Below are 12,115 nucleotides of genomic sequence, written 5' to 3'. Positions count from 1 at the left end.
AAGCCTTTTATTCCGACGTGGATTAAATGTAGAGTGAAAGTGAGCTCCTGATTTTCGCAGCACTTTCCTGTGGTAAGAGTTTAAAAAAATCCCTTTGTGCTTCCTTCCAAAGCACCTTCACATTTTTCCAAAATTACATGAAGTTAGGATTTAAATAAAACCTATACCCTTTATTGATCAGGGGTGGTTTAATTCTGTGGTTAATACATCATCAGGTTTGCTTAACAGGATGTTCATCCATCAAGGGATGCTGATTCGGTTTCAACCTCACCTGCTCTCTGTGATCAGTTGCTGCAGCTAAAAGGAGTTCATATGTAAATGTAATGAAAAAATGAAATGAGTCCTACCTGTGCAAAAGCGATGAAGAGCAGCTGCTCGTGAGTGTATTTGAGGCCGGGGAGCGGCCTCTCTGGGCCGTGTTCCCGAACCCACTTCTGATATGCCTGACAGGAGGGAAGAGAGGCAAAAGTAACAATGCTTTATTTTTGAAAAGTGACTTTAATAAAATAGATTTTTAAGTTCAGGAGAAATTGTTGAGATGATTCCTGGATCAAACTCAGAGTTTGGTGACAAGAAAAAACCCCAAAGTTCTGCTCTTTATGTTTCCACTAAATACAAGAGGAATCATGGAATACTTACAGAGTACGCCAGCTTCAGCCCTCCCATATCTGCGATGTTCTCTCCCAGAGTCAGACGGCCATTGACCTACACACATGTACACACACATACAAACGAACACACATAGACATACATTTCGATTTAGTGTGTAAACCAGCTATCCTGGTTGCGTTCAGCTCAGTATCAGTTTAAATGTGAGCCGGATTTGGTTTATATCTTTACTCATTTGTCTTTGTTCAGAGGAGCTAGAAATAAACCAATGAATCTTGAACTCATTTTGAGTTTTGGTAAATAACTATTTACTTGTACTTTTTGTTAACCAATCCCCTGATTGTGCTTTCCTGGTTTTTACTGTTGAAACAAGTGTTTCTTCAAGTCACCTGAACAGAACTGAGCGATCTCCACAAATGCAGCTTTCATGCAGAATGCATATTTGGGTTTATGTTCAGTGGGTCAATACATAATCTTGGTCCAAACATTTTTTGGACACAGACATCTTTGCTTAGATGTTGGTTGTGTTTCAGAGGTTCAAAAGAACACTTAAAAAAACAGAAGCTATAAAAGTCATGCACAGTGTGTGCATGTATTCTAGCTGCTGCCGCTTTTTAACATGCACAGTTGGCATCTCCATTAACGCTTATTTTTGTGGAGCTGAATGTCAGTTGTGTGACTTTAAAAGGGCAAATCTAGAAGTTTCTCTGTGTTTAGAAGTTCACTGTAAAACTCGTCCTTCTAAAAAAAATATAACAAGGGATTTGGAGGAAGTGGTCTGGGCATCAGCTTAGACTGCTGCCCCCGCAACCTGGAAGAAGATGGATGGATGGAAAATAACAAGAGGAATGTTTGAGCAGAATTTCTTAAAATAAGGAATAATATCCTGCCTTTTAAGACAAAATTAAATCTTGAAATTAGCTACAAACATTCATATTCAGGCATACAGTATTAGTCTGGTAACTGGAAATATCTGTTGAAAAAAATGTGCATTGCTGAAAAAATGTTCTATATCTTTAAAATATGTATTTTTTTCTGTCGCTTCCCATCGTATTTTAAGGGCTAGACTAGTCCAGCTATCCTTATAGACCAATATCCTTAAATGGAGACTAGAATTACATATTTCAAGATAAAGTTGACTTTAAAATTATATGTAAATGTATAAATAAAAATCTTCAGTTTCCCTAAATCACGCAAGTTGTGTCTTGAATCAAGACCGCTCACCGTCACAAAGAAAATTTCTCCTTGAAAATTTTATATAAAGTAAATAAAAACTAGTTTCATGATAGGTATTGTTTAAAATATGATGTTTTCATGATCAAATGACTCAAAAAAGTCATTGTCGTAAAACAAGTTGATGCATTTGACTGAAAAGTTACTAGGAAATCAGTCTTGTCTTATATCAAGTATAATAAGATATTTCAACCAGAAACTAAACAAAAATACTTGGGGAGATTTGGTGCTTTTGGTAGTGTTTGGTTCCAGAAATAGTCTATCGTACGAGCTTCATCTGGTTTGTCTTCCTCATTTGGATTAAAGATGCTGGTTCTAAACCGGATCCTTTCCTCTGGTATGTTCATGTTACATTTCAGAAGATGCTTGTTAGTGTTGAGTCTTCCTCACAAACCCGTTTCTCTCATAGTCTTTCATAAGGAGACACACACACGTCCACATGACTAACTACTTTAGAACAGATGTTCCTCAAGGGCTTTTACATCTGGATTCTTTCATTTCTGCTTTCAGTTCTACAATGACAATCAGAAGATCAGCTTCTCTCAGAGCAAAGCAGTCTTTTTACTTTAAAACTGCTACTCTTCCTTTCCTGCAGTTTCTCACTGATCTAACAAGCCAGTTTGGGCTTTTTTTTACGGTTAAACTGTGTTAAGAAAGATTGATTTTGTGAAAGTTTTAAGCTGCTCTTTCTCTAACCACATGAAGGAGATGTCTTTACCTGTTGGTAGTCTGAACAGAAATGTTCACATGCTTCAGTGGGGTATGTGTAACAGTTGCCGCTGCTCTGGTCTTAAAAACCCAGTCGTGTCTTCAGGATTACGTTCCTGAAGATACCACAAGGTTGTAGATGGGATGCTGAAGTCAGAACCACGTGGAATGAATTGCTGAAGCCGTTCCCTCGCTACCCTCTGGCGCCGTGACTGTCAGGATAATCCTCCTTGCTTTATCTGAGATCTAGCTCCATGGAAATGACCACGAGTCTGCTAAGCTAATGTTTTCCAAAGCACCACCTTCAGAGCACAGATGGGTTCAGACAGCATCTCTCAAAGCCTGGAGTTTGGGTCAGACAGGTTTGTCTGATCTGGGGTTTAGATATTCAACTGCAGCAGAGGCTCTACATTTTGAATTTTCCACCCACTATTTCTCAAGCAGCACTCAGCAAAAATCTAAATGAAAATAAGAATAAGACAAAGAAAATATATCTGGCCAAACACAGTGTAAGGATTAAACATGGTCTAACTTTCAAATGTAATTTATTTCAGATTTACTCCTCTGCATGACACAGTTCATCTCCTTCCTGATGATCTGGTGGGTTTGAAGCCAAGAAGACCTCAAATTCTAACTTGATCTGTCACAAAACATCTGAACATGCGTGGAATTTTCTGAATTTGAACAGCATCAGTGGAAATTCTGTAGTTCAGAACAGAAGCTTTAAAAGGACAAAACAAAAAAAATAAGACAGAAAGTGGAGGAATTTATCAATCCAGATGGAGTTCAGCGTTGAGAGACAGATTTTGAGTTCAAATTCTCCGTTGCGCCACGTTAAAGTCTGTACATTTTCACGTTGGAGGGTTTAAACCACCAAATGGTTTCTGAGTGGAGCTGCAGCCCCCCCAGGGGTTGGGCCAGTATGCAGAATAAATTTCACACCCACAGATTTGTAGAAACAAACTTTAATTTGAAAAATTGAGGGGCCTTATTCAAGCACGGTGTTCCCTCATTTATCGCGGGAGTTATGTTCTAAAAATGACCTGCGATAAATGAAATCCCTGATCCTGAAAAAAACAGCAAGACCACGAAGGGTGAGTGTCTGTGTGCACTGTGTGTGTGTGTGTGTGTGTGTGTGTGTGTGTGTGCAAGCCCACCCTCTGGTTATACACGGTGAAGTTATCATAGAGCTTGACGATACATTCGGCTTTCTTCTGGAACTTTCTGTACGACTCCTCGGTCCACCACTGCTTGAGGTTTCCATGGCGATCATATTGGCCCCCTAAGAACATGAACCATTGCATCACTAAGATGAGGGGGCAAAAGGCAGGGTGGAAGGGTGAGAGTTAGAATGAAGAACAATCCAAAGAACTGCCCAGCATGACATTATCTGATGAGATGATGGAGACGCCACTCAATCAAGATACGATCAACAAAGTCAGTTTCATCTCAATTCAGGTGTTCATGCCCTCCAAAATGATGCTAACAGTTCTGTTAGAATAATTTTAAATCCCCATGTTAGAAATAATTAAAAAGTACAAAACGCAGAGAAAAACAAAATACAAGAACTGAAATGAGATTCATTTACATAAAAGAAAAATGTGTTAGGGGGAATTCAGAAGGCGTCAGGTGCCCGAGGCATAAAATAGTATTTTTTAAACAAATAGAGAGTATTGAGATCAAAGATTAACAGTCATTCCTAATTTCTACTTTACTTTGCGAAGAAATGACTTTTTTGTTGTCCTGTTTTGTGCAGAAAATCAAGAAATCAAGGAGAATCCTGCAACTACAAAGCACACATTACTGTTAAATGGGGCATTAGCATGGACCTCTTCATATTTTTGAGGCCTCCGTGTTGCTAGATACTAGATTTCTACAAAGCATTGATGCAAAAAACCAAAACAGCCACACAGACTTAAGGCTTAGATCTCAACTGTCATCCTGGAAAGATTTATTGGAGAAACCTTTTTTCCAAACACACCACGGAAGCTTTTATTCAGACAGATTTAAACAAATGTATGTTGTTGAACACGTTTGGAGATGTTCGTAAAAAGAGTTTACAACATCTGGCTCATTTGATTTCTCGTAAATGTTAAGTGGTTGGAGGCTTTATGAGAGGATAAGGACTTTAACAGGAAAAACCCAAACAGCCTGAATCATCAAAAATTGACGACAAACCCTAAAGATTGTAATACATAATAATAATACTAATGATAATTTGTTTTCACTTGGTGTTTCAGCTCTTAATTGAATTGCACAGTTTTATTGTTCCTATTGGTAACATATGTGGATTCTTCCACATACATTTCCCATATCTGCACCATTTTTCAATGAAGTTTGATCTGGCACTGATTTGACATCACTTCCTATTTAATGGGATTATTTCCCTGACATGTCTGTAAAATGAAAACTGAAGACATTTCCGGGATTACCCCTCAAAACGGAACCCTTAAGTGTGTCCTCGAGCACCATTTTTTTCTTAAAATCTTCTATTATTAGGAGCTGTACCTACACTGGATTTGATTTCTGACTTTGGATGGATGGAGGAAATGCGTGATTCTTCCTAAAGTAAACATTTGAAAGGGAATCAGTTTTTACTGGAAAACACGTTTTAATTTGTGACAACGAATGAATGATGTGGATGGATCTAAAGATGTTTACATAAGACTTCAAATAGTAGTGAAATTCTGGATGAAGAGGTTGTTCTTCTCACCCCAATCATCATATCCATGCGTCAGCTCATGCCCGATGATGGCTCCTATTCCTCCATAGTTCAGAGATCTGTCAAGAAGAAGGAGAACATTATCAAACCCTTTATTGAATAATGTCCTTTTATTAAATAACATTTAAAAAAGGGAAGCTCTAAAACTGAATAATTCAAATCAACCTCCCACCAAATTGTTCTTATTAATACAAACAGATGAGAAAACAAAGATGTTTCATAGCAAACTCCATGAAAAAAGCCTGAAGTCATTTTCGAGTAACAAGTGAACCGCAAATGGAGTGTGTACGGTACTTGATCTATAGAACAGCAGTTCTTTCATTGCTGGTGACATTTTTTGGATCACATCAAAGTGTTTAGAAGGTCATGATGTTTCTGTGAGGGTTGCTTTGTTTGTTTCTCGCTCAGACATGACAGATATTCATTGAAGTCCTTCGCGGCTGCTTCAGTTCCAGGTGATCAGTTCTTAGTTCTATTAAGGTCTGTCTCAGTTTTTTCACCTGTTTTTTTCTGATGTTTTAACTGTTTTATTGTTTAGTCTTTTTGTTGTTTTTGTTCATAGCAGTCGGAGCATCCACTTCCTCTCCCATCATCCATCCTGACAGGTTCTCGTTTTCTTCTCATGTGTCTCACATTGACCAACGGAACAGCTTCATAAAGTCAATAATGTATTAAGGATATGAATATAAAGCATAAATGCATATTTGGAGGATGTAGGAGAATTCAGAAATTAATAATTTTTAGAATTTCTTGTATCAAAGTCACAAGCAGTCAAAAAGCAGGTTTTAAAAACTGGTCACTTACAAGATAATTACATCTTTCTTTGATGTTTTTTAATATCTGCAGTCACTAAAAGGTCAAACATATAATTTTCAAAACTGAACCCACTAAAGTTGAATTCTGTGGAGTTCCTCAGAACATCAACAAGCCTGTTTGTACGTTTGACATCCGTTTTCTTGTGATGATCTGCTTTGTTCTTGTCACGGCCTCCTTCTTCCTGGAGCAGGACGTGACAGTTACATGTCTGATTGGTGCTGAATAAAATAATAGCACAGGTTTGTTTTGGTGAACCATTTCCAAAGCAGACCCATTGCGTGACCTCACTGCTGAAGTGGATATTTAGCACCTGCTATAACATGTGAACCGTGTGAGAAAACCATCAAGCCTCCCGGTGCTCCCTGGGTTCTGCGGGTCACCTCTCCTCCCACTGACCCAGACTCTCCATTGGATTTGCCATTTGTCACACATGCAGATGCGGCGAGCGTCTGACTCAACTCGAGGCTCGTCGATAAGATGCTTCACACCAAGCCGACTCCTTCGTCAGCTAACAGGCTGTTTGAAGCTTCATTATGCTCCACATGAGTGGACGTGTATGTGTGTGTAACCAGGGCTGCTGCAGTAATAACTTGTAGGGGGCAGTTATGTGTTTTCTACAGTCATTAATTAAAATTGATTAGCATGCGAGTCGTGGCAGTGATATCCTTTAATGAAGACATAGAGGTGTAGGGGCTGCAAGGTCTAATTATTGGATATTCTTGCTGTGTGTTCGTTCACAGAAGTTTCTCTAAATGCAGACGCTGTAGCTTACTGAACTGTGGCGTCACCTGAACATCACCTGCAGCAGCGGGCTGTTGGTAAACAAGAGTTTAGGAGTCACTACACATGTTTACTCACTTCCTGCGCTCAGACTAAACTTAAAAATGTTTGGGCAAGAACGCCACTTTAGAACATCAAGAACTTTTAAAAAAAGACAAAGCCGGTGCAGCTTTTTCATCACTTTAAAAAAACCCAAAAAACAGATGAGAATCTCACATCACCCACTGGAAATTTGAGCTTTTCTAAAATATTTGCAGGTATACACACTTGCATTATTTTAAATCAAACATTGTTAGGATAAAAAAATCAGGAATGTTAGGAAAATAAAGCAGAACATACAGTAATGAAATCAGGCTGGACTGGTTTAAAGACCCACTCTGATAAAAAATATGCTTTTGGTGTTTATAAAATGTTCTTGTAGCATTGTTCTGGTGATGGAGGACATTTATAAAAAGAATTACGCTTACAATTGCATTTCTGAGTATTTATTCATTCAAATCGTTGTAGTAATCGTTGAAAAATATCATATTTCAGACAGAAATTACACTGGGCAGGCCACAAGCTTCCCGCTTCGCTCTATTCTGATGGATCTATTTGCAGTCGACTAGATCTATTTATGCCTTTTCCTTGTCCGAACTGGCTTCTGGCGTCCTGCACACAACTCAGAGTCAAGTGCTCTAATGGACTATTGCTGCTCTGCAGGAACTGTCCCTTAAAACGACAAATCTTTTTTGATTTTGGCTAAAAAAGGAATAATCATAATCAAAAGACCACTGGGAACACTTTGAAAATAGAACACAATGATTGGATTTACCCAGATCAAGAACTTGCAAAGCATAACCTCTAGACACACCTAACAAATGCAACACCTTAAACCTGAGATGCACTCATGTCAGAAAAAAACATATTTCCAATTCTTTTCTAAACAAATTAGATTATTTTAGCTAAAACTACTAAATTACCAACCAATTATAAAAGTTTGAAAACTCAACAAAAACATAAATTATAAATGAACAGCATCATTTTCAAAACTATTTAATTGTCCTTTTGTGTCTTTTGGCAAAGTATAAAAATATTTATATTTAATTTTCGTGGCTCTTTACGATTTCATACTCAGTATAGTCACCTGAGGATTTTGACCTCACCTGGTAAAGAAATAATTCTAACAACAGAGCAAAAGTCAATCAAAACTGTCAGTTTAAAAGTAGAGTTTCTTTGACAAATATATATATATATATATATATATATTTAAAGTTTGAATTATGAAATAAATAGTAAACCAACTATCCATTTCTTTACATCTTTAGACATTAGTCCTATCAGTGGAGAAGACAGAGGAACGGGGAAAGTCAGGTAGGCACTCTGCTGGTGACATTCCCATCAACATGCTGGGCTCAGATTCAGGGAAGCGACCTCTCAATGACATCTTTTCCATTAGCAGGGCCTTGTTCAATAATTGAGCTCTTGGTGGGTAGTTAAATTGGTTTAATCAGGTACGTTGGGACCTAACAAAAGCAGAGGCTTTCCAGGCTCGAGCTGCCGTAACGACCTTGGTTGAGGCCACAGAGCAGCCGTTGGCTCGCCGCAGAGATCTGAGGGGATGCAGGCGATACTTACTGTGGAAACTCGGGGTTGTAAAGAGTCGGCTGAAGAATGCCGGCAGGAAAGACTGGAAAACACATCAAAGAAGGAATTATTTGCATTAAAAAGGGTTGGACAAAGAGATGTTTTCAGGCAACTAGAATATTCATTTCCCCATTCTCTTTTCAGAATGAAAACCTCTTCACTAAAACTGACAAAGAATTTCTTTACTATTTTACTATGGGCCTTTCAAATTAAAAACTGTTTATAACAACAACAACTTATAACAACTATTTTAAAAGGTACTTTTTGAATCTGGATGAAGACCAAAATGTGAAGACTAAGACTGAAGACTAAGATGTGATTAAAGTGTGATGCCATTGCTTTGATTCACGAGGGCCCATGGCAACATAAAGCAAACTGCACGTAAGATCATTTCCTGTCACATGTTGCCTTGATGTTGAGTCATAGACTTTAAATCAAACTTCAAGACATCACCTGGATAAATGAGAACCTTTCTCATCACGTTTCACAAAAAGATGCAAACGTTTTTGTCTCTGGATTTATTCATAAAACAGACCTAAACTTTGACTTGACTTTTTCTCTGCCTGGAACCCTTAAAGTTAGGGATCATAAGAGGGATACTTGTCTTCTTTGCTGTATCCTAAATATGCATAATTAAATATGCAATTCAAATCTCTTTTAGTCAAATATTGAGTTTTTATGTCCAAACTAATCTTTTTTATTAAGTGAATGAAAAATCATAGACATGAATAAAGAAAAATGTTAAAACTACACAGTAACTTGGAACGGATTATGCTGTTTCTAATGAGTGATGAAGAAAAACTAGCTGTGAATTCAGAGGGTTCACTGAATTAATGATCAAAAACCGAGAGGCTGGAGCTCAGTTACACAATAAAAGACTAAAATAGAGAGTTCTGGAACAAAGTTTTCTGTAGTGCCCAAAAAAATTGACCTACAATGATAATAAAAAGGAAAAAGCTCATGAACTCTAACTTGTGTTGGAGCAGAATACTATTGCATTCCCTCAAAGAATGAACATTTTTACAAAACCCTCCACTCTTTGTTCCCGTTCATCCACTCCTGTAAAGAATACTAGAAGGTCTCTTTTGTTAGTAACAAATACACATAATATAAGAAATTATTTTTGATCTATGTTTCTGAAGTCACACCTTGATGGGATTAAACGGGAAAACAGGAAGGCTAAAATGAGATGGCAATAAAAAGCTCAAACTCTGACTGAATGGTTGTCTCCGAGCAGCCAATCTCCAGAAATTTTTTTTTAACGCAACCAGTAAACCGTCAGTTAATGAGAACATCACTGCTGACAGGGGCAACAGGTGTAAAGGAGCAGAATGAGCAGTCAGATTCAGCTGAATGCATCAGGGGGCCTTCAAAAGTATTCAATCAAAGTAGGAAAAGAGCTGCTGAAGGTGCAGAGGTGGGAACAGACTCAGCTATCTAAAGCCTTTGCCATGCATAAAGGGGGGCTTGGCCCGTTTGGGTGCGGCAGGTTTTTGGGTTGTTCCAACTCATTGAGGGTCATAGAGAGGAATGGATGCACCTTAAAGGTAGCACAGGTGTGACACAGACAACACTTTGATTGAGTAATTTTCTTATTTCTATCAGTCAGACAGCCTGCAAGGAGCATCCTTTTACTGAGGGCTCCATTCGCAGGATTCAGGATTTGGGGGGGGTTGATAAAGTGGAACATCTGTGCGACATGCCTGTGTCTCACCGTCTTCACTCTTACTTACGTGTTGTATTACTGTTCACTATGACCTGCTGCCCATAACATGCCTGTAGAAAACATGTGCATGAACATTTCTCTCTACAGGTTCACCGATTGCTCCACAACCTTGATATTTTGTGAGGGTCACCTGTGTGCTTGTCCAGGATTGACCATTTTTCGTCCGCAGACAGCCAGTATCCACCTTAAGGGCAGTTGTGAATAAAGCTTACTTTTGTAGATTTAATGGCATTATTAAACTATATCATAAAGTAAATGACTTCATTGTCCATGGATGTTATTTATATGCCCGGTCCAGAAAACCATGGCGACATGATGCTACTTTGTGCTGGTTAGTCTGCAGGCGGCATGTTAGCCTGCGGTCCAACTAGTCAAACTGAGATGGACGGCGTTTCTTCCTTTTTATTGCAGTGTAACATGTTAGTGCTGTGATGCTGAGCTGACCCTGAAAGCACCAACATCTAAAGATGGATGACTTCATGGCTGGGCTCTGCAAAAATATGACCCAGAGAGTCCGGATGAGTATGCTTGTTTAACCTTTGTCTTCTTGCATCAACTCCTAACCATCGATTTTCTGCCATGACTTTAATCCAACAGGTTGACAGGCGTAGTCGACGGGCTGATTTTCAGAGAGGTGTGTGTGTGTGGGGGGGGGTGTTTGGGGGCAAACTAGATTTGTTCAATGCTCAGGAAGCTGTTGCTGCTTGTTTTTCCTCCAGGGGGGAATTAGGCAGGAGAAGTGGAGATCGAAGTGGAAAGTAGCGAGCCATGATCGAGAATATGACATGAGGAGGTGGATGTTGTTCTTTTTCCCGGCAGACATCGTGTTTCTGGCTGAAGTCAGACAGCACGGCGGTGTAATTGTGTGTTACTAACGCTTCCGTCCACATGATGGATGTGGAGGAAGGATTGTGTTTGTGTTTGCAGAGGCTGATACCAGCATCAGCATGTACAACGAAGAGTCAAGCACTCACCCATTTGGTTCTTGTTAGGCAGGTAGTAGGCATTAAGCGCCTGTGGGGGGAGAAGCCATCTGAGGAGAAGAGAATTAGACAAGCATGATTTTAAAGACACTTTTCTTATCCCACACTCTCAAATCCCCTATCAATCTTGTTGGATTGTGAGCAGAATGGGAAAAAACATCTAAATCTGTATTCCTCTAAAAATCCCGTTCAGAAGTTTTATTAAGTCTGGTCACCGAGCTGAAAGTCCTCATGAAATACAGACTTCTTGTCCAAGGCTAGTTTATTGGCACCAAATCCCCAAATGACTAAATTCAAGATAAGTGGCCCTGACTGCATGTGCATGACTTTTCCTGTAATAACACAACCAAACATTAGGTGGCAGTGTGGCATCTTTTACTGTAGCTGTATCTGATGTTGTACAGAGAAGCCATCACATCTAAATTTTTGGTTTATGATGCTTTTGTTATTTTTTGAGGGTAATTAATTGATTGATTGATCGATGGATTGATTTTCGACAATTTCAGCAATAAAAACAAGAAAAAAAGACAACAAAAAGAAGTAATCTGAAATAGATAATCCCATCAATTTCAGATATTTAGTGGACACAAAGAGATGGAACCGCCAACTAAAGAGAGCTGGGTCTGTTGTGGGACCAAGTCTGGACTCTGTGGAGGCGGTGGTGGAGCGGATGATGCTGTCCAAGCTCAAAGTACACCCCAGGGAATAACAGCCATCCCGCGCTGTCAGTCTTCTCTGACCAGAGGAGTGTTGTCACTGACCAACTTGCTGCTGTGCTACACTGTTGTACCCGGTGCAATAAGGCTACTCAATGCTTTATCTTTTGTGTGTGATTCCTTGTGTGATGAATAAATGGAGCAAAGGACCACTATTTCTCTATGGATCAATAGAGTATCAATCAATTAAATTGTT

The 12,115-nt window shown here is 39.0% G+C and overlaps 1 protein-coding gene across 2 annotated transcripts in view; it reads right to left on the bottom strand.

Moving 5' to 3' along the window:
- ecel1 (endothelin converting enzyme like 1) overlaps positions 1-12,115 on the bottom strand; it is a 55,569-nt gene that overhangs the window by 3,109 nt on the left and 40,345 nt on the right. Inside the window, exons 11-16 of one of the 2 annotated variants that reach the window (XM_023961543.1) lie at positions 11,195-11,253; positions 8,486-8,537; positions 5,264-5,331; positions 3,708-3,856; positions 640-705; positions 348-443 (exon numbers count right to left, since the gene is read on the bottom strand). In XM_023961543.1, the coding sequence (XP_023817311.1) occupies positions 348-443; positions 640-705; positions 3,708-3,856; positions 5,264-5,331; positions 8,486-8,537; positions 11,195-11,253 (490 nt within the window). The remainder of the gene's footprint in view (positions 1-347; positions 444-639; positions 706-3,707; positions 3,857-5,263; positions 5,332-8,485; positions 8,538-11,194; positions 11,254-12,115) is intronic. The other variant, XM_023961545.1, reaches the window with a different exon arrangement.

The sequence above is a fragment of the Oryzias latipes genome, chromosome 13 (genome assembly GCF_002234675.1).
Source record: "Oryzias latipes chromosome 13, ASM223467v1".
Classification (NCBI taxonomy): domain Eukaryota; kingdom Metazoa; phylum Chordata; class Actinopteri; order Beloniformes; family Adrianichthyidae; genus Oryzias; species Oryzias latipes.
Note: the sequence above shows the minus strand (reverse complement) of the source record. Positions and strands in the feature narration are given on the sequence as shown.